The sequence below is a fragment of the Quercus robur genome, chromosome 12 (assembly GCF_932294415.1).
Source record: "Quercus robur chromosome 12, dhQueRobu3.1, whole genome shotgun sequence".
Taxonomy (NCBI): Eukaryota; Viridiplantae; Streptophyta; class Magnoliopsida; order Fagales; family Fagaceae; genus Quercus; species Quercus robur.
This window is the reverse complement of record NC_065545.1, coordinates 9,265,789-9,285,578: the sequence shown is the minus strand read 5'-3', so window position 1 is coordinate 9,285,578 and position 19,790 is coordinate 9,265,789. Positions and strand designations below refer to the sequence as shown.

Below are 19,790 nucleotides of genomic sequence, written 5' to 3'. Positions count from 1 at the left end.
ATTCATTAAACCCTCCTCTCCTCTGTCTCTGAACCCCAAAAATGAAAAAACCGAGCTTGCCTCCTTAACTCTCATCAAAGCGTCAAAACCAGAGCAACAAACAACAGCCACAGCCACAGTTTTTGGTTTGTTTGTTTGCTTAGGCTTTAGCTGAGCTGAGCTAATAAGTTATCTCAGTAATAAGTAAATCAATGGCTGAAGAGACTCGAACCCAGTGGAGTTTACAATGCAGTCAGTACCTTGGAGAAATCTCAGCCCTCTGTTTCCTCCACTTCCCAACCCACCTCTCTTCTCTCCCTTTTCTCCTCGCTGGTACTATCTCTCATTCCATAACTCAATTCTTCATCTTCAAGATCATAACTTTTTTTTTTTTTTTTTTTCACTTTTTGTTTCAAATTTAAACTTTATTTCATATATAACAGGTTCGGGTTCACAACTCATGCTTTACGATTTAGAATCAGGAAAGATGTTAAGGTCCTTTCACGTATTCGATGGGATTCGCGTGCATGGCATTACTTGTTTATTCATTGATTGTACGGAAGGAACTGTTTCCTCTAAGCTTGGCTTTCAACTTGCTGTCTTTGGTGAAAGGAGAGTCAAACTCTTTAACCTTGTCATTGAATTGTTTCTGGGTACTCAAAATCAGTCCGAGGTTTCTGTGAATTTGAACCTATTGCATTTGTTGCCCAAGTTTGGCAATTGGGTTTTGGATGTTTGTTTTATGAAGGTATAAAAATTTGATTTTTTTTTTGGGTAGACTATGTTGATTGGCTAATTTTGGAATTAATGTTTGGTCCTTACTGTGTTGGCTTTTGCTCTATGGATTGATTTTGTAGGGCTTTGTGAGTTCTTACAATGAGGGGAGCCATTGTCTTGCAATAGGGTGTAGTGACAACTCTGTCCATGTGTGGGATATCTTGAATTCTATTGTGATTCTTGAAGTTCAGTCTCCAGGTTAGTTTTAGTAGGATTGTGATGTTCATTCTATTTGGTTCACTGATTGAAATGTTGCCCATGCTGGGGGCTTTTACAATTGTGTTCAAAGTGACGGATTCGCATAAACTTAGTTATTGGAATTCCATATTTCATATTTCGTTGCATTGGTGAATTATATATTGGACTGGGTGCCTCATAAATTAGCCAAAAATAGTTGCACAAAACTGCCTTTTTCTTTTGTTCAATATTTTATTTTATTTGTTTTATTCTACTCTTCTTGCTTAATTTTTCATTGAACTGTAGAGAGGTGCCTCCTTTATTCCATGAGGCTATGGGGTGACAATATCGAAGCTCTCCGTATTGCATCTGGTACTATTTTTAATGAGGTGGCTGATCTCTTCTTATGATGAATTTCTTTCAGTTTCGTTACTTTTGGATTCTGGATTTCTACCTATATATGTATATGGTTTCATGGTTTTAACCTTCATCAATCTCACCCAACTCTGAGGTTTTGATTCCATCAATAAACTCACACGCACACACATGGACATAAAAGAACATCTTTATATTGACATACTTCGTAATGTAGTAATAAAAGAACATCTTTATATTGAGCATTGTAATTTTTCTAATACTATCATTGTTAATTTTCTTATTGTATGGTCACTTTTTTCTCTTTTAATAAGTCTTATTCTATGGTCACTCCTAGCATGTCTACAGAGTCTCTAGTGATTGAATTCCTCCTTCAGGAAGGATAAAAGGAAAGGGAACTAGTCCTTTCCCTGATTATAAAATTTTAGTCCCATGCTGTTAGTGGAGCTGATTTATCATCTACTAGAGACTATCTTACTTATCTGCTAATTACCGTAATCCTTATAGTTTTTAAAAGAGGCTTTTGACCTTGGTCTTTATGTTATTCCTAACCCTTTGAAACAAAAATGATTCTTTCAGATTCTTGTTTGGAAGGTGGTTCCTAAGTATAATGCTCCATCTTTGAAGAGTCCTGTGGAAGACCATATTGATCAGAGCTATCCATTTTCCAACCATGTCCTATTTCATTATCAGCAGTTTGAAGCTGTTCATATGGATAAACTTGCTGGACATGAAGGATCAATCTTCCGCATAACCTGGTCCTCTGATGGTTCCAATCTGGTATCTGTCTCTGATGATCGTAGGTGAATTAGTTTCTTCATTAATACCATTCTAATTGTTAATACTTGTTCTTGGAGGAGTGATTCCACACAACAACCGGTTTCTTGATTTGTGCAGTGCTCGTGTTTGGGCGGTTCATGCTGAAAGAAATGGTTCTGACAAGCCTGGGTATTCTATTGTGCCTGAACTTGATGGTGTTGTGCTGTTTGGTCACAATGCTAGAGTTTGGGATTGCTGTATTAGTGATTCTGTAAGCTTTACAAAATCTTTGTTCATTTTATTGCGTCTTCTTTTTAACAACTTAGGACAAAAGAAAATAGTTTATCGACATTAGTTTAAAGTGTTCTTAATTTTTTTTTCTCAGTATGAAAATTATTTACATGTGTAAAACTGTTAAATGAATAAGAATTTGTTTTCATTATGAGTTCGTAATAGAATTTATTTTCATCATCTTGCTGGGTTGGTTTAGCATGTGACTAAAATGTCCTTCTGAGCATTATTGTCAGACTGGTTTAGATTAAAGACATACAGACAAATGAAAACAGGTAGTAAAAAGATTGATAGATTGCATTGAATGGTTAAGGTCAAACCAATATAACGTTTTTGTGATTGAGAACAGCTCAATCGATTATTATTATTATTATTTCATAGTTTTTGTTCTTTAATCTTATTATCTTTTAAATATGTTTAATTTATTAGATCAACACTTTTTTCCTGGTTAGAATTGTCTTCAAGTATTACGTTTTATGACCTTAACAGGATGGATTGAATAACATTAGAAATGTGATACTGGTTTGATTTTATGCATATTTTTATGTAATTAACTAAAAACACCTCTTGTCATTTCTAAACATTTCTTTTGCAACCTTTTAGTGTCTTGGTTCTTGTGGCTTTAAGACCATAAGCGGTTTGCTTTTTCCTTTAGGGTGATTTTTGCAATGCTCTTCTTTTATTGTTATTCTGGGCAGGGATAATATCACCATACTGTGACATGGGGGAGGGGTATTGATCCATCAATGATTGCCACTCATTTCCTCTTTTTCCAAAGGGCTAAAATGCAATTTCTGACATTTATGAAGTTTGTTGATTTCTTGCTTTTTCTATGACATATGGACTGCTGGAATCTGATTCTATAATACCTGAGTTGTCTCAGTTAATTGTCACTGCGGGTGAGGATTGCACATCTCGCATGTGGGGATTGGATGGAAAGCAGCTTCTGATGATCAAGGAGCATATGTGAGTTGCTCTGTGTTTCTTTCTTCTTCTTCTTCTTCTTCTTTTTTTCCTGAGCATAGGATTATTAATTCCTTAAAATTTTATGTTCTGTGACTTTAAAACTGTAACTTTTTATTTTTATTTTTTATATAAGTACTTAGAACTGTAACTTGTTTGGTATTATAACTGATGATCCAGGTGCTAGATGTAAAAGTAAAATGATCCCCTTAAGAATTATCTATTTGTAATTGTTCTAGGATCTTATGGACTTGCTGTTTGTTGACAACCTTGATTTAAACCTTATAGCGGACCTCAAGCTCTAGCTTATACTTCATGATTGGTTATTCCACCTAAAATTCATTTTTCCTAGTAGAATGTTAATTTTTAACTTTAAACTGAATAAGGGCAAACACATGTTCGAAGTTCCCAAAAAAGTGTTGCGCCATTCTGTTTCGAAGGGGTAATAATAATAAATGTGCATCATGTGGGACAAGCATTAACTTGTAAAGTGACTCTTTAGGAAAAGGAGTGACACCCAAGAACCAACACTGATATTGTGATTCTCTCCTTGAAATTTTAGGCCGGCATGAGTTTATGACAGTTATTACCCCTACCTTCTTCACTCTATTATGTAATTCTCATACAGAACACACATATCAATAAATTTGTTATTACCTATCAAAAAAAAAAAATTTGCTACATTAAGTTGGGTGTGGGGGGTTGAACCCCATCCATTTTGAGGACACTAGCAGGTGCAAATTGACCCAAGGTCATTAGAAAATCTATATCTAATTAATATATGTTATATTCGTGTTGTGTTGTAATTATAAAAACTTTTTTCTTGTTTTTTATTTATTTTTTAACTAAATGTAATAATAAACATGTGCACCTCTCTTGGGTTAATGTACAGAGGAAGGGGCATTTGGCGTTGTTTGTATGATGCGAACTCTTCGCTTCTCATTACTGCTGGATTTGATTCTGCAATTAAAGTGCATCAGCTGCATGGTTTTTGGTCTAAGGGCTCAGATGGACGTGCTGAGGTAAAAGAGTTTATTGACAGAACAGAGATATTCACTGCTCGTATCCCTGCTTCATCAGAGCATAATGGACTAATGGACAGGTAGCACTTCTTAATATCAGTAGTTTCTTAGGATGTCTTACTATTCTTAAAACTCTAAGGATCCTTAATGTAGACGAGGAAGCATATAGTCTTGGTCTTGAAGTAACCTTGTGTAAATTAATTGGAAATGTGATTTAGTTCTCCATAATAATACTTTTGTCCTGTTTCTTTACTTATCAAAATAATAATAATAATGATAATACTTTTGTCCTGCATCCCCCACACACCTTGGGAGAGGGGTTGCACTAATTTGTTGGTCCTAGCCATCTGGTGTTTGTTTTATTTTAGGAAAATGTGGTGTATCATAACAACGATGATGATAAACATTTATCTGGATGGTTTGTTAGGGAATCTCATTGTGGAACCCAACAATGGTGGTTCATAAACTTCAGACACCCAACAGCCTTAGAGTTTTTAATCTTCTTGCTTTTTTGTTACTGGTATTTGTTATTTGTCATTTTTGTTACTGTCTAATGTACTGACATTGTTGGTCCCTCGTTGCAGCAAAAGTGAATATGTCCGTTGTTTACATTTCACATGTGAAGATTCCCTTTATGTTGCCACGAATCAGGGTTATCTTTACCATGCTAAATTATCCAAAACCAGGGATGTAAAATGGACTGAACTTGTCCAAGTCAGTAACGAGGTTCCTATTGTATGTATGGATATTTTATCCCTAAAATCATCTGAGCTTTCTGGTGGTGTTGAGGATTGGCTTGCTGTGGGAGATGGTAAAGGATACATGACAATTGTCAAAGTTCTTAGTGATGTTTCTGCTCCTAAAGTGAGCCTCACATTTAGCTGGCAAGCTGGAATGGAGAGACAGCTCTTAGGAACTTATTGGTGCAAGTCATTGGGATATAGGTAATGAATTCCTTCTATAGTAATGGTGTCTAATCTATCTGTTAGATTTTCCTTACCTGACCTGTGCATGGATATACACAAGATGATGAAATCTGGAACTTGTTGTTTTATATGTTCAGCCCCATAAACATAATAAATTCAGACATGGTTGTTGGTTAAAGAGTGAGTGTGTAGTTTAGTTATTGTTTGTTTTGTTGTTCCTTATTTTTAAATCTTCCGCTAATGTTGAAAAGAAAGAACATCATAGAATAAATAGTTGGGTTATCTGAATGGTGACCGAGTTCTCTTTTATCCTGGGTAAGTGTAGCTTTTCATATTGCTCTATCAAATGACATATCTCACACAACATTGCTCTATGCATGGCACCGTGCTTATACTGTTATTAATTAATAGGTCTCTTAGTCATCTTGCTTTCTTGATTAAAAGTAGGATGTATTGAAAGAGCACCAATCTGTGGTTCTACATTTTAGGTACATCTTCACCACTGATCCTAAAGGAACGTTGAAGCTGTGGGGGTTATACGATCCTTCACCATCAGTTTCTCACAGCTCTGCAGGGCATTATAATGTGTCTCTAATTGGGGAATTTGCATCATGTTTTGGAATAAGAATATTGTGTTTGGATGCATCTTTTGAGGAAGAGGTATGTGTTTTCCATATTTTATATTCTTTATAATGTTGTTTGGATCAGGGTATTTGTTCTATGGCTCTAAAATGAGTTTTTACTCTTTTCCTTGGGGGGTGGTTCTACTCAGTTGATGTCCTGTTCAAACTGGAGTATCAACTTTTTGCCAAGATTAAATTTTTTCCAATGTGATTGATCATATCTGGAATAACTTATGTCAGCTTAAATTGGTATATCATTTTAACACATTGTAGCCACTCTTTTGTTGGTCTGGTTGTCGTTTCATTTCTCCTTGTTCTTCCTGTCCTGCTTTCTCCAAGTTTTATTTTATTTTATTTTTTTTTTTGATGAGTAAAGAAAATTTTATTTAGTCTTAAAAAGAAGTCATCCAAGTATACAGTAAGTATACTGCAGGGGACCAAAACAATCAAGTACATAAATTACAAGCATTCATCAAATCGTAGACCGAAAAAATAGAATGACTTCCTATGATAGACATCTAATCTGATAGATTTTTAAAAAAGAATAGTTTTATATCGGCTATACTCCTTTCAGAATCTTCAAAACACCGGTTGTTTCTCTCTTGCCAAATGCACCACATCAAACAATGAGGGATAGCCATCCAGATAACAACATTACAATGATGACCAAAGTTTCCTTGCCAACATGCAAGGAGCTCAACCAGTCTTTGGCATTGCCCAATAGATACCAAACAAGGTGAACACCACAAACCACAACTCAAAAACAATAGGACAATGTAGTAAAAGATGATCTACTGATTCTGCATTACTTTTGCACATATAACGCCAATCTAAAATCAACACCTTCTTCTTACATAAATTATCAATAGTCAAAATGGTTCCCAAAGCTGCAGTCCAAACAAAAAACGCAACTTTGGAAGGAACCTTTTGCTTCCAAATACTTCTCCAAGGAAAGGACTGAGTATATACACCTAACAAAGCCTGAGTACATACTCCCAAATTTTAATGTTATAATAGTGTTATACAAATATTCTACTCTCTCTCTCTCTCTCACATACACACACGCACACAAATACATGTGCATGCACACATACCTATCTAACAGAACAATTTGATAAAAGTAGAATAAATTGTTGTTTCTGAAATATACTGAGAAAAGCCCCCCCTTTAGTTTTTTCCGGATGTAGTTATACGAACTTCTCAAGTTAAAAGAAGATTCTGCACTTTGATATTATATCTAATCCATTGTCTTGATTCACATTGGAGTTCAATTTTGCAGGTTCTGGTGTGTGGGGACTTACGTGGTAATTTGGTGCTATTCCCATTGTTGAAAAGCCTATTGCTGAATACATTGGTTGCCTCAGAAGAGAAGATGTCCCCAATAAATTATTTTAAGGGAGTACATGGGATATCAAGTGTGTCCAGTGTTTCATTTGCTAGATTAAGCTCCAATCAGATTGAAATATGTTCGGTATGGCCAATAATCAAGCTTTCAAGTATGCAAAACAAAATTTCTGTGTATTTGGGGAATTGATTTGCTTGTTTTTTCTTGTGCTATTTTGTTTTTTGTTTAGACTGGAGGAGATGGGTGCATATGCTATTTGGAATATGACAGAGATCAGAAACACTTGGAATTTATAGGGATGAAACAAGTGAAAGAATTGAGTTTGATTCAATCTGTATCTGAAGATAATGACTCTGTTGATGATGTGGCAAGTGGTCGCTATGCAGCTGGTTTTGCATCAGTAGATTTTATAATATGGAACTTGATAACTGAGACAAAGGTACTCTCTCTCTCCCCCACCACCAAAGTAATACAAATGTTGCCTAAGTTATTTTATTTAGTGCCTAAGAGGGCATAATGGTGTAGGTTGTGCAAATACCATGTGGTGGATGGCGGCGTCCTCATTCTTATTATCTTGGTGATGTACCAGAGATGAAGAACTGCTTTGCATATGTCAAGGTTTGCCCAAATGCTTCTTTGGTGATTTTTTTTTTTTTTATAAACAAATCATAGGTAACTGAGTCTTCTACCTGACATGTTACACCTACACTTCACAGTTAGAGAAGCAATGCAGGCAGACAATGCTGACCAGTGGTCCTATATATATACATTCAAAATTTATTCTCCTGGACCATTAGCATAGATGTTGCCAAAATAATTAGGATTCCAATCAGATTGAATATGAACTGTGTAAGAGCCACATGGGTAAAATTTTTCTAGGCCTGCATCCAAATCTTGAAGAGTGAAAGACTCGGTGCAATCGACTAGAGGCGAGTCCAAAGGGTTCTTTAGAAAGGTTAATTAAAAAAAAAAAGACTAGGTGCAATCAAAACAAACCAAATTGAATTGATTTTAAGGGTTAATTTGGTGCTTTGGCTTGATTTCCTATCAATTTTACAGCATTTTTAAAGGAAGAATTGGGAATATTCTTTAGCTCAGATTTCTTTTGTTGTCCCAATTCAAGTGGAACTATTTGGAATGGTGTTTGCAACTGGTTGGCCTCTGTATATTTTGATCTCCAGTTAAGACCAAAAGGTCTGGCAAAGGTTGGCGTAGTGAAACTTCTCGATTTCTTGAGTCACATATCTTTTTTTTTTTATTTTTTTTTTATAAGTAACGAAAATTTTATTAAAAAACGAAAACAGCCAACCCGAGTACATTGGGAATGTACCATGGGGGCATAAATCAATAACCAAGATTACAACGATCAAGTAAAACAGGAAGGGAAGAACAAGAAAAATGACAAAAGACCACATTCCAGTCAAGGAGAGTGTGTAAAAAAAAAAGACTTAATCTCTAACATAGAGCGTTCACATCCCTCAAAGCTTCTAACATTTCTTTCGCGCCAAATACACCATAACAAGCAATGAGGCACAATTCTCCACAACTCTATATTTCTATGTCCAAACCTACCCTGCCAAGACTCAAACAATTCAATAACCTTTTGAGGCATAACCCAATGAATTCCAAACAAACAAAACACCAACGACCACAACTCACAAGCAATGGGACAATGAAGAAGAAGATGATCTACTGACTCCCCACAATTCTTACACATATAGCACCAATCAAGAACTAGCACACGTCATTTGCGAAGGTTATCTGTTGTTAAAATCTTACCTAAGGAAGCAGACCATGAAAAGAAAGCTACCATTGGAGGAACCTTCGAATTCCAAATCATTCTCCAAGGGAAGGATAAAAGGGTAGAAGGGTAGAAAGAAAGATAGAATCCTCTAACCTCAAAACCTCTACTCCTTGCTGGCTTCCAACAAACCCGATCTGGACCCAATCCCCGTACCGTCGAAGAGTATACCATATCCATAAGCAGATCAAAAGATTCTTGTTACCAATCTTGTGGAGGACGACAAAATTTAGCATCCCAATGAATTCTCCCACCAATCCAACACATAACCTCCGCTACTGAAGAATCCTTTGTCCTACTAATACAATAAAGTTCCGGAAAAGCCTCTTGGAGAGTACGATCTCCACACCACACATGCTTCCAAAACTTCACTCTAGTACCATCCCCCACATCATACAGAAGGAGTTTAGAAAAACTCATCCAACCACTCCTAATATGTCTCCACAAGCTAACACCATAAGCACTGGTCACCTTTTTCATGCACCAACCACCCCAATCATTCCCATATTTCACCTCAATAACCCTCCTCCATAGAGCATTGGTCTCCATGCCATACCTCCATAACCATTTTCCTAACAATGCAGAATTAAAACTCCTAAATCGTCTAATACCCAACCCTCCAGCCTGCAATGGCTTACAAACCTGAGCCCAATTGACGAAGTGTAATTTAGAATCACCACTAATACCACTCCACAGAAAATCTCGTTGTAACTTCTCCATACGATTTGCCACCTTCCCAGGTAAAGGCAGAAGGGAAAGGAAGTATGTAGGTAAGGAGGAAAGAGTACTTTTAATAAGAGTTACCTTACCCCCCTTAGATAGATACAACCTCTTCCACCCTGTTAATCTGCTTTCTATCTTCTCCAAAATAGGATTCCAAATTGACAACTCCTTAAATTTAGCTCCTAATGGTAGCCCCAAATATCTCAATGGAAGAGAGGATTGCCTACAACCCAACATCCCCACTAGAACATCCATATTATGCACCACTCCTATAGGAACCAACTCAGATTTCCCCAAGTTAATCCTTAAACCTAAAACCTCCTCAAATCTAGCCAGAATTGCTCTCAAACTAGCTATTTGCATAGGATCAGCATCACAAAAAATAAGAATGTCATCAGCAAATAAAAGGTGAGACACCATCACCGAGTTACCAGCTGTATTACCTACAGAGAAGCCTGAGAACTGACTAGTTGTAGCAGCCACATCCAACATACGACTCAAACCCTCCACAGCAATATCAAATAGCAATGGAGACAAGGGGTCCTCTTGCCGAATCCCCCCTAGAACTACCAAAGAAATCAGAAGGACTACCATTAATCAGAATGGAGAATTTAACATTCGAGATGCAACACATTATCCATTTTCTCCATTTCTCTGAAAATCCACAGCGCTGAAGCATATGTGTACAGATTTTTTAAAGATTCACTTTTTCTAGATACAACTTTCCCAGTTTTTTTTTTTGTTGCAAATTAAGCCACTGCAAATAAGCTAATTTTGAATACGAGTTATTGTCTTTTCTTATCTTCTTCATTTTCTCTTCCCAAAAGATTTTCTTATGATTTTACAGAGTATACTTCTGCAGTAAGCTTTTTTTTTTTTTTAAAGTATCAAGTCTTCACTGGAGACCATCAATGTTAAACAATAAGCTAGCACTAAGTTTCTATAATTCCAATGTTAGATATTTCCACTATATTTTTTTACATTTTATATTTTTCTTGATTATTGTTTTTCAGGATGAAATGATCTATATTCATAGAAATTGGATACTTGATGGGGAGGGGAAAATAATCCCCAGGAATTTGCATGTGCAATTCCATGGGAGAGAGATGCATTCCTTATGCTTTGTATCTGAAAATTTGCAACTCAGAGCTAATGGGAAGCACAACCTTTATTCTAGATTTAGTTGGATTGCAACTGGCTGTGAAGATGGAACCGTCAGGTTGACTAGGTATGGAAACGCTCATTTCACATTTAGATAATGACTTGACCATCAAGGAGGAAGGAGGAAAGAGGATTCAATGTATATGAAAGTTTCTGCTCTACTTTAGCCGATGATGCCAATGGAACTAAGTGCGCCAACAACCCCCCCCCCCCCCCCCCCCCCCCCTCCTTTTCTCACTTCCTTTTCTTTCCTTAAAAAACAAATGGATAAGTCCTCTTATTAACTCATTACAAAACTTAGGAATTGATATGGTGGATTTACTTAGCTGGGCAATCTCCTAACTATGTTATGATTTGTTTAGGTATACACCAGGTGTTGAGAATTGGTCTGCATCAAAATTGCTTGGGGAGCATGTTAGTGGATCAGCTGTAAGATCAATATGCTGTGTGTCAGAGATACATGTATTTGCATCAGAAGCGAACACCATATCCGATGGGAGGAACAGACAAGTCGTTGACACGGATAATGGAGAGAATCCATTTTTACTGATTTCAGTTGGTGCAAAGCGGGTCTTGACTTCTTGGCTACTAAGAAATAGGAGGTCAGACAAGGAAGAAGCACTTGCTGATCAGCAATATAGTGAAATTGGAAGTAGCAATAAGCCTTCATCAGGAGTGTCCTCATCAATGTCATTTCAGTGGCTTTCTACTGACATGCCAGCCAAGTATTCAAGCTCTCATAAATATCCAGAAGACGCTGAAAAATTAGTTGGTGCAGCAGAAAATGTTTCTAGTACAAAAGTTGATGCAACATCACATTTTCAAGGGAAGGGGAAGATGGACATAAAGCCTTGCCTTGGAGATAAATATGAAGATGATTGGAGATACATGGCTGTCACTGCTTTTCTTGTTAAATATGCTGGTTCCAGGTGAGAGGAAATAACTAATATCTTTTCTGATTTTTTTTTTTTTTTTTTTTTTAAATTTTGAATTTAATAAAAAAAATTACTTTATTTTATTTTAAGTAAATTGAATTGAATTAATATGAAATTTTACTGAGTACAATGGGAAAATGGAGTATTCCAGCTGCATGCCCATAAGAACTCTTACAAGATCAATAATACAATGAACATATGAAATGAACCTTTTTTTTTTTCTTTCTTTCTTTTTTTCAGGTTAACTGTCTGCTTTGTTGTTGTTGCTTGTTCAGATGCAACACTTGCGCTAAGGGCTCTAATCTTGCCCTATCGTTTATGGTATTTATCAAGTCACCACTGTCTTGTCACCTAATGATTTTTTTGCCCTCTCTTGCATGTCTCCTCATGTGCTTTTCATTCTTCTTTTCTTTTTTTTCCCCTTTCACATTATTGCAGGTTTGATGTTGCTCTGTTGGCTCCTCTATCATCACCAGTTTTGGCATTGCAGCATGTCATTGTCCCAATATGTCTTCCTTCTGAAGGTTAGTCTGTTATTTGACTCTGCATCTGAATCTAAAATATAATGGAAGTTGTGCAGATATTGTCCATCAAACTCTGATGGAAATGCATTATGAAACCGAAGATTTCTCCAATCCCACCTCATCTCATTAGTTAATTATTTTCTCCTTTTGTTAACCTTTTTCCTGTCTCAGTTACAATGAACTTATTAAAAATCAGCAGTATTGATCAACTAACGTAATTATGAGTCTTGGAACGAATTCAAAAACGACTTTTGTTGAGATAAGAGGGCTGTAGATGTGTATTCTAAAACCTTCTATTACGTCATTGACAAAGAACTTTAAAGTAATAAGCAAAACTTTCCTTCACCAGTATAGTTGGAAACCTTCAACTTGTAGTTGTAAATTTCTTCGTTAATTGCTGTACTTGTCTACAATTTCTGTTACCACTTTGAATGTGGAAGTTGAGTAGATGTGGAGAATCTAGGATCTAGGATCTAGGTGTTCCAGTCTCACATTAAGTTGAACTTTTAGTTGCAATGCTAAATTCTTTTACTAATGTCATTGGATATTTAATCCATGCTTCAGAGAACATTTCTGATTTATGTCTTAAATTTTTGCATGCTGGTGCTTCCAGTACCATCTGGAGGTGTTGAGTCTTTACTCATAAATTTTATTCACAGAAAGCATTCAGAAAGGAAAAGTGTATATTGTGATTAGTGGAGCTACTGATGGTAGTATTGCCTTCTGGGATTTGACTGGGAGTATTGAAGCTTTTATGCAGCGGGTGTCAACTCTTCATGTAGAAAAGTTCATTGATTGTCAGAAACGGCCACGCACAGGGAGGGGAAGTCAGGGGGGGCGATGGTGGAGATCATTAAGCAGTAGTCTATCTAAGAGAAGAGTAGGCAGTGGTTTAGTTACAACGAAAGGTGGAGACGGAACAAATCACAATAAGCTAAACCATGTTGCAAGTAGAACAGAATTGCTAATAAATGATTCTGAAAGTAGTGCTGCAGCTTGTTCTCAAGCCACTACCTCCCTTCAGTTAGAAGTGAATACAGATGACTCCTCATCTGAGACATGTGAAATAAGGCCTTCGCATGTTCTAAATAATGTTCACCATGATTCTGAAAGTAGTGCTCCAGCTTGTTCTCAAGCCACTGCTTCCCTTCAGTCAGAAGTGAATACAGATGACTCCTCATCTGAGATATATGAAATAAGGCCTTTACATGTTCTAAATAATGTTCACCTATCTGGTGTTAATTGTCTTCATGTTTCAGATATAAAAGATTGTCAAAGTTCTCTCGGTGGTTTTTTGTTCAATATAATAAGTGGGGGTGATGATCAAGCTCTTAACTATCTTAGATTTGAATTGTTTCTATTAGCAACAGTCACAGATGATGAGTTTGTGACACCAGACATCAGAAATTCAATTAGTGGACCTGAAATTACAAGGCCTTTTGTTACTTATGGAGAAAACCAGAACAAGAATTATGCCATCAAATTCTTATATCATGAGAAAATTGCATCAGCTCACAGCTCTGCCGTAAAAGGTAAAACAACAATTTCTTAAGCTTGAATTTTCAATACTGGTAAAGATCTTTTCTGTATGAAAATGAGCTGAAGTGGTTGAATATTTTTGTGTTTGGATTCCTTCAAATATCCTTGCTATCGAAAAAAGAAACATTTTTGTAAATCAACATAACTTGCTAAGAATATTCCTTTCTTCCTTAGTGCTTCTGATTTTTTGAACGCTTAATGACTGTCAACTCAATATTCTGAAATATTTTATTAGTATAAATCATGTTGAGAGATATCAATGCTTTTATAATTGTCTTTTTCAAAGTTTGATTTAAATGCTAGGACATGAATTCAAAAGATTGATTGGTTATGAACCAAAGGGAGATAGTAACCTTTCAGAACTTCTGGGCATGTCTTTTGTTGAGGAATTCTGAATACTAAAGCATTAAAATTGATTTTTCGTTTATGAAGGTGTTTGGACGGATGGCTGTTGGGTGTTCTCTACTGGTCTTGATCAGCGTGTCAGATGCTGGAGTTTAGAAAAACACGGAAAATTAACTGAGCATGGTTGTTTAGTCATTAGTGTGCCAGAGCCAGAAGCATTGGATGCTAGAGCCTGTGGCAGGTGAGTAAAGCATCTCAAGTAGATCTTACATTCATGGAGTCTCTTTTCAGGGAAATTATTCAACATTCTATGATAAAGATTCTGGTTAGTTATTTGCCTTTTCATTTACTGGGTTTCGTGTCTTTTCCAGAAACAATTATCAGATTGCTGTTGCTGGAAGAGGGATGCAGATTGTTGAGTTTTCTGGAATCTGTGAAATGGACCGGGGAGAATGAAGTTTTTCATGATTTTTTTGCCAGTTTACATGAAATTTTTTGACATGAGGTTCATTACTGCAATCGTTTCAGCATCACCTTGTTACTGCAAATGATTTATCACTCTCGCCAATGGTCTGACAACCTATTGTAAGAAGGGTCCTCAATAGCCATTTTGGTCAACCATAGTTCATGTAGGTCGACTTGCAAGTATGAGATCTGCAGCTGAGATTAAGTACAGTTTCCTGCCCCTTAAGAAACCATTTTTTTGGTTGTAAGTGACCGGCTCAGCTAGGAAGCAACAAGGCCTCACTTCCTAGGAAAGGCAATAACCACCTCAATTATGTATTGGGTTATCAATTTTAGGATACCAGGTTAAGTTGTGCAAATCTGAGCTGTGTAGCTCTGTAACAGTAACTTGTACAATTTTGGATAATTAAATTTGATTAATTGATTACATATTTGTCCAAGCTTTTGTTACATATAGGCAAAACACTAGTTAGCAAATTCAATTTTTGTTCATGAGTTGGTTTCCTCACTTTCCGGGGACAGTTTGTGGCATAAGCCCAGGCATTGTTGTTCACTGGGTCAGCAAGATGATCAGCAAGGTTCTCCAAAGGCCCCTTTCCAGTGACAATGGCCTGCTCATGGAGGCGGCCATTCTTAATTTCCTTCACCTTAAGCTCGGCAAATGCCTCTGGATCATCAGCAAGCCCCAAAGGATCAAAGCTGCCACCTGGGTATAGAGGGTCAGTGACCTCACCATAGGTCCCCCAGCAATGCGGTAACCCTCAACAGCACCCATGAGAATAACCTGTGTAGCCCATATGGCTAAAATGCTGAGCATGGATTAGGCTTGGATTTCCAAGGTAGTCAAGATCACCCTCACTGAAGACTTGAGCACCAGCTTTGAACCATACTGCTTCACCAAACTTCACTCCATTCCTTGCAAGAAGCTCTGGGAAGACATCCTAGAGCACCAAGCGTTGCCCACCTGGAATGAATAACCTCAAGCTCCCGGTTCTTGGTGAAAGTTTCCGGGTCTGCTGATAGCTCTGCAGTGTCCCATCCATAGTCACTGGGGAATTCACCTGTTAAGTAAGATGGAGGCTCACCAAAGAACGGTCCAAGGTATTTGACGCGATCAGGGCCATACCATGGACTCCCAGAGGAAGCAGCTGGCTTTCCTGCTGTCTTCCTCATTGAAATTCTGCCAGCATTGCTACGGGCAGTTGATAACTCTGTTGGTGTTCAAAGGAACCACCTTGCCTGTGAATGTAGATGAGAGAGCCATGGTTGCCATGAATTGTTAAGCCTTTGGAGTGAGGATAGTAGTGGGTGATACAAGAAAGTTGGGTGTTTACTTGAATGAATGTGGCATACTGAAGTTTCTCGTCTGGTGAGGTCCACAGATCCTATCCTTGTGGATCATCATCCTTTGCCTGACTGGTTGATGAGGTTTTGGCTTGGATTCACGTATCCAACTCACTCACCTAGCCAATCAATGACGGTCATATTGGATTTTGTTCAAAACCATATGGAATTTAATCAATATAGCCCCAGCGGACAAAGTAAAATTAAAGTCTATTGTGGGCTGGGCTTGCTTCCTTTGTGGCTTGCCATCCAGGCTACCTCATTTTGTAAAAATTTACAATATGCTAAACAATGTTGCCAAATGAACATAGTTGTTAATAAGTGATTCTGAAAATAGTGCTGCAGCTTGTTCTTAAGCCGCTACTTCCCTTCAGTCAGAAGTGAATTCAGATGACTCCCCATCTGAGAAATGTAAAATAAGACCTTTACATATTCTAAATAATGTTTACCAATCTGGTGTCAATTGTCTTCATGCTCCGGATATACAGGATTGTCATGGTTCACATGGTGGTTTTTGGTTAAATATAATATTAAGCGGGGGTGATAATCAAGCACTTTACTATCTTAGATTTGAATTGTCTCTATTAGCAACAGTCACGAATAATGATTTTATTCCTCCACATGCTGCACAGAATCCTGTTTTGGATTGTCTTTTTACTATTCTAACACCTAGCGACTCTCCCCTAATATCCTGACATTTTTTTGATCAGCTACCTCCTCCCCCACCCCCATGTAATCTAGCATTCCTTTCATCCCAAACATGGTAGATATTGCATTATTTTGCTTTGTTTTTACAGTTAAAGGAAATCTAAATTTGGTTACCAAATACCTAATTTTCCATTAACTTTTAAAAGTGCCACAGCGGGTATTCAAAAGATTACAATGATCTTGAATCTTGGGCAGTTTACTTCTTAGCATAATATGTGTCTTAAGAAATCATGTCTTAAAGGTAAATGTGTGATATCCAAACCTTAAAGGTTTGGATGTCTAATATCAAAATTGATATGTATAATAATATAAAATGAATACCATTTGAATTTTTTCCTTAGAGATAGGTTTGGATATCTGATATCCAAACTGATTAGCATAACCCAAATAGTATTTGTATGGGGAAAAACTGTGGCCAAATAGGAGGTTGGGTTTGGGTCATAGCCCACTACAATTAATTTGTAGAGATGGGTAAGTGGACCACAACTTCGGCTTCTTACCTAATGTATCAAAACAAGAAATGAATCAAGGTAGTAAAGCTAGACTTCACAAGGTTAATCAAAGACAAAAGGAGTGTATTCTTGTTTCCTCGGAATGGCCAAGTAGCCTTGTTACACTTGGGGCATTACAAGTTTAAGAGTGATTCTCTCTCTAATTTCTAGATTTCGATCCCTGTTCATTGGGATTCTTCCCCCTTTTATAATGATATGATTTTCATCCTAACCCTCCACATGGAGGGTGGTTGGTCTTCCTTAAGATACTTGTCCCATCCTCCATTTGGAGGATCTGCAGAGTGAAATACAGGTTGTCTTTGCACTATTCAAATGTCATTCAGCTATTAATGTGGCTAGCATGATTGTTGCAGTGCATTCAATGCGGAGGTGATGGATGCTTCCCTCAAAAGCTTCCCTTCTCCCTTGCCCACATTAGTCACTGTAGCCTCCCTCAGCTTCTACACCCCATTTTGGCATGGCCTTCTTCCTGTTTTCTTTGGGTGGATTGCACCCAAGGGTCATCCTCATGCTACCTAGCTCTTCAGCCACAAAAACTCTTCTTTCGAGCTATCTTAGCTCCCTTGGATCAAGCTGACCATCAATTTCGCTTGCATGCTCCTCGGAATGGGCCTAACCTGGCCAGTGACCTCGGACTCCCCCCATAGTATTTCTAAGACACAATTTCTGTATAACATGAATACTATTAAATATTTGCCTTAGAGATATCCAAACTGATATGTAAAGTTGAAATAATGTCTCTAGGACATGATTTCTATATAACATGAATTTATATGAATTTTTGCCTTATAGATATCCAAACCTTAATGATTTGAATGTCTAATATCCAAACTAATATGTAGAATTGAAACAGTGTTTTCAAGACTTGATTTCTATATAACATAAGATTGTATTTTTGCCTTAAAGATGGATGTGTGATATCCAAACTCATATGTGACTGAAATAGTGTTTCTAAGACATGATTTTGGCATAAAATGAATAGTTTTGAATTTTTGTGTTAGAGATATCCAAGCCTTTGGATGCTTGATATCAAATTCTAAACTGATATGTAGAATTAAAATAGTGTTTCTAAGACATGATTCTGTATAGCATGAATTCCATGAATTTTTGCCTTAAGAAATCTAAGCTTTAAGGGTTTGGATGTTTGGTATCAAAATTGAGATGTAAAACTAAAGTCGTGCTTTTTAGACACAATTTCTATATAACATGAATAAGATGGTATTTTTGCTTTAAAGTTGGATGTCTGATATCCAAACTCATATGTGAAGTGAAATAGTGTTTCTAATACACAATTTTGGTATAAAATGAATATTATTTAATTTTCGCATTAGAGATATCCAAATCTTAAAGATTTGGATGTGTGATATATAAACTGAAATATTGTTTCTAATACAATTTTGTTATAAAATGAATAATATTTGAATTTTTTGCCTTAGAGATATCTAAATTGATTAGTAGAATCAAAATAGTGCTTTTAAGACACGATTTCTCTGTAACATGAATACTATTTGAAGAGGTCATTCCTATATTACAGATATCCAAACTGATATGTAAAACTGAAATTGTGTTTTTAAGACGTTATTTCTATATAACATAAATACTATTGAATTTTTGCTTTAAAGATATCCACAACTTCTAAACATTTAACTGGATTGTTTGTTGGGGCATCTCACCGTGGATCCCAACAATGGGGATTCATAAACTTCAGACACCCAACAGCTTTAGAGATTTTAATCTTTTCTTGCTTCTTTTATTTTTTATTTTTTATTTTTTAATTACTGGTATTTGTTATTCACTTATTTGTCATTTTTGTTACTGTCTAATGTACTGACATTGTTGGCCCCTTCCTGTTGCAGCAAAAGTGAATATGTCCGTTGTTTACATTTCACATGTGAAGATTCCCTTTATGTTGCCACGAATCGGGGTTATCTTTTACCATGCTAAATTGGTCAGAAACGAGGTTCCTATTGTATGTATGCATGGATGTTTTATCCCTAAAATCATATGAAATTTTTGGTGGTGTTGAGAATTGGGTTGCTGTGGGAGATGAGAAAGTATACATGACGATTGCCAAAGTTGATGTTTGCTCCTAAAGTGACCCTCACATTTAGCTGGCGAGCTGGAATGGAGAGACAGATCTTTGGAACTTATTGGTGCAAGTCATTGGGATATAGGTAATGAATTTCTTCTATAGTAATGGTGTCTAATCTACCTGTTAGATTTTCCTTGCCTGACCAATGCTAGGGCATACACAAGACAATGAGATCCGGAACTTGTTGTTTTATATGTTCAGCCCCGTAAACGTAATAATTCAGACATGGTTGTGGTTAAAGAGTGCGTTTGTTGCTCTGTAACTGTAACTTGTAGTACAATTTTGGATGATCAAGGGCCTGTTTGGTAGAGTATTTTAGTAATATGTTTTCAGTATTTAAATAATATTACACGTATTTCCATACACTTTTTTACCTACACATTTTTAAAAAAATACAAACAACA

The 19,790-nt window shown here is 36.6% G+C and overlaps 1 protein-coding gene and 1 pseudogene across 4 annotated transcripts; one reads left to right on the top strand and one right to left on the bottom strand.

Annotated features, from left to right (window-relative positions):
- LOC126709748 (uncharacterized) lies at positions 1-15,170 on the top strand. 4 transcript variants are annotated; one of them, XM_050410083.1, is made up of 20 exons: positions 1-312; positions 423-727; positions 837-954; positions 1,240-1,322; positions 1,888-2,111; positions 2,206-2,338; positions 3,242-3,324; positions 4,214-4,423; positions 4,928-5,287; positions 5,758-5,929; positions 7,172-7,363; positions 7,467-7,676; positions 7,763-7,855; positions 10,775-10,989; positions 11,285-11,851; positions 12,098-12,178; positions 12,296-12,381; positions 13,041-13,913; positions 14,353-14,506; positions 14,637-15,170. In XM_050410083.1, exons 1-20 carry the CDS (start codon positions 192-194, stop codon positions 14,719-14,721), a joined length of 4,365 nt encoding a protein of 1,454 aa, XP_050266040.1. In that variant the 5' UTR covers positions 1-191; the 3' UTR covers positions 14,722-15,170. The 4 variants fall into 4 exon arrangements, with proteins under 4 accessions (XP_050266040.1, XP_050266042.1, XP_050266043.1 ...); XM_050410086.1 differs by lacking the exons at positions 1-312; positions 423-727 and having other exon boundaries at positions 873-954; positions 1,240-1,305; positions 1,888-2,088; XM_050410084.1 differs by lacking the exons at positions 1-312; positions 423-727 and having other exon boundaries at positions 873-954; positions 1,240-1,305.
- On the bottom strand, positions 15,119-16,190 carry LOC126709749 (chlorophyll a-b binding protein of LHCII type 1-like; annotated as a pseudogene).
- Between the last annotated feature and the right edge of the window lie 3,600 nt (positions 16,191-19,790).

What these genes read in the sequence shown, in the direction of transcription:
- LOC126709748 (XM_050410083.1), top strand. Translation starts at nt 192, where the DNA reads ATGGCTGAAGAGACTCGAACCCAGTGGAGTTTACAATGCAGTCAGTAC. An exon ending in TCTCCCTTTTCTCCTCGCTG is followed by an intron (nt 313 to 422) that starts GTACTATCTCTC and finishes CATATATAACAG; the next exon opens with GTTCGGGTTCACAACTCATG. An exon ending in GGAACCGTCAGGTTGACTAG is followed by an intron (nt 10,990 to 11,284) that starts GTATGGAAACGC and finishes TGATTTGTTTAG; the next exon opens with GTATACACCAGGTGTTGAGA.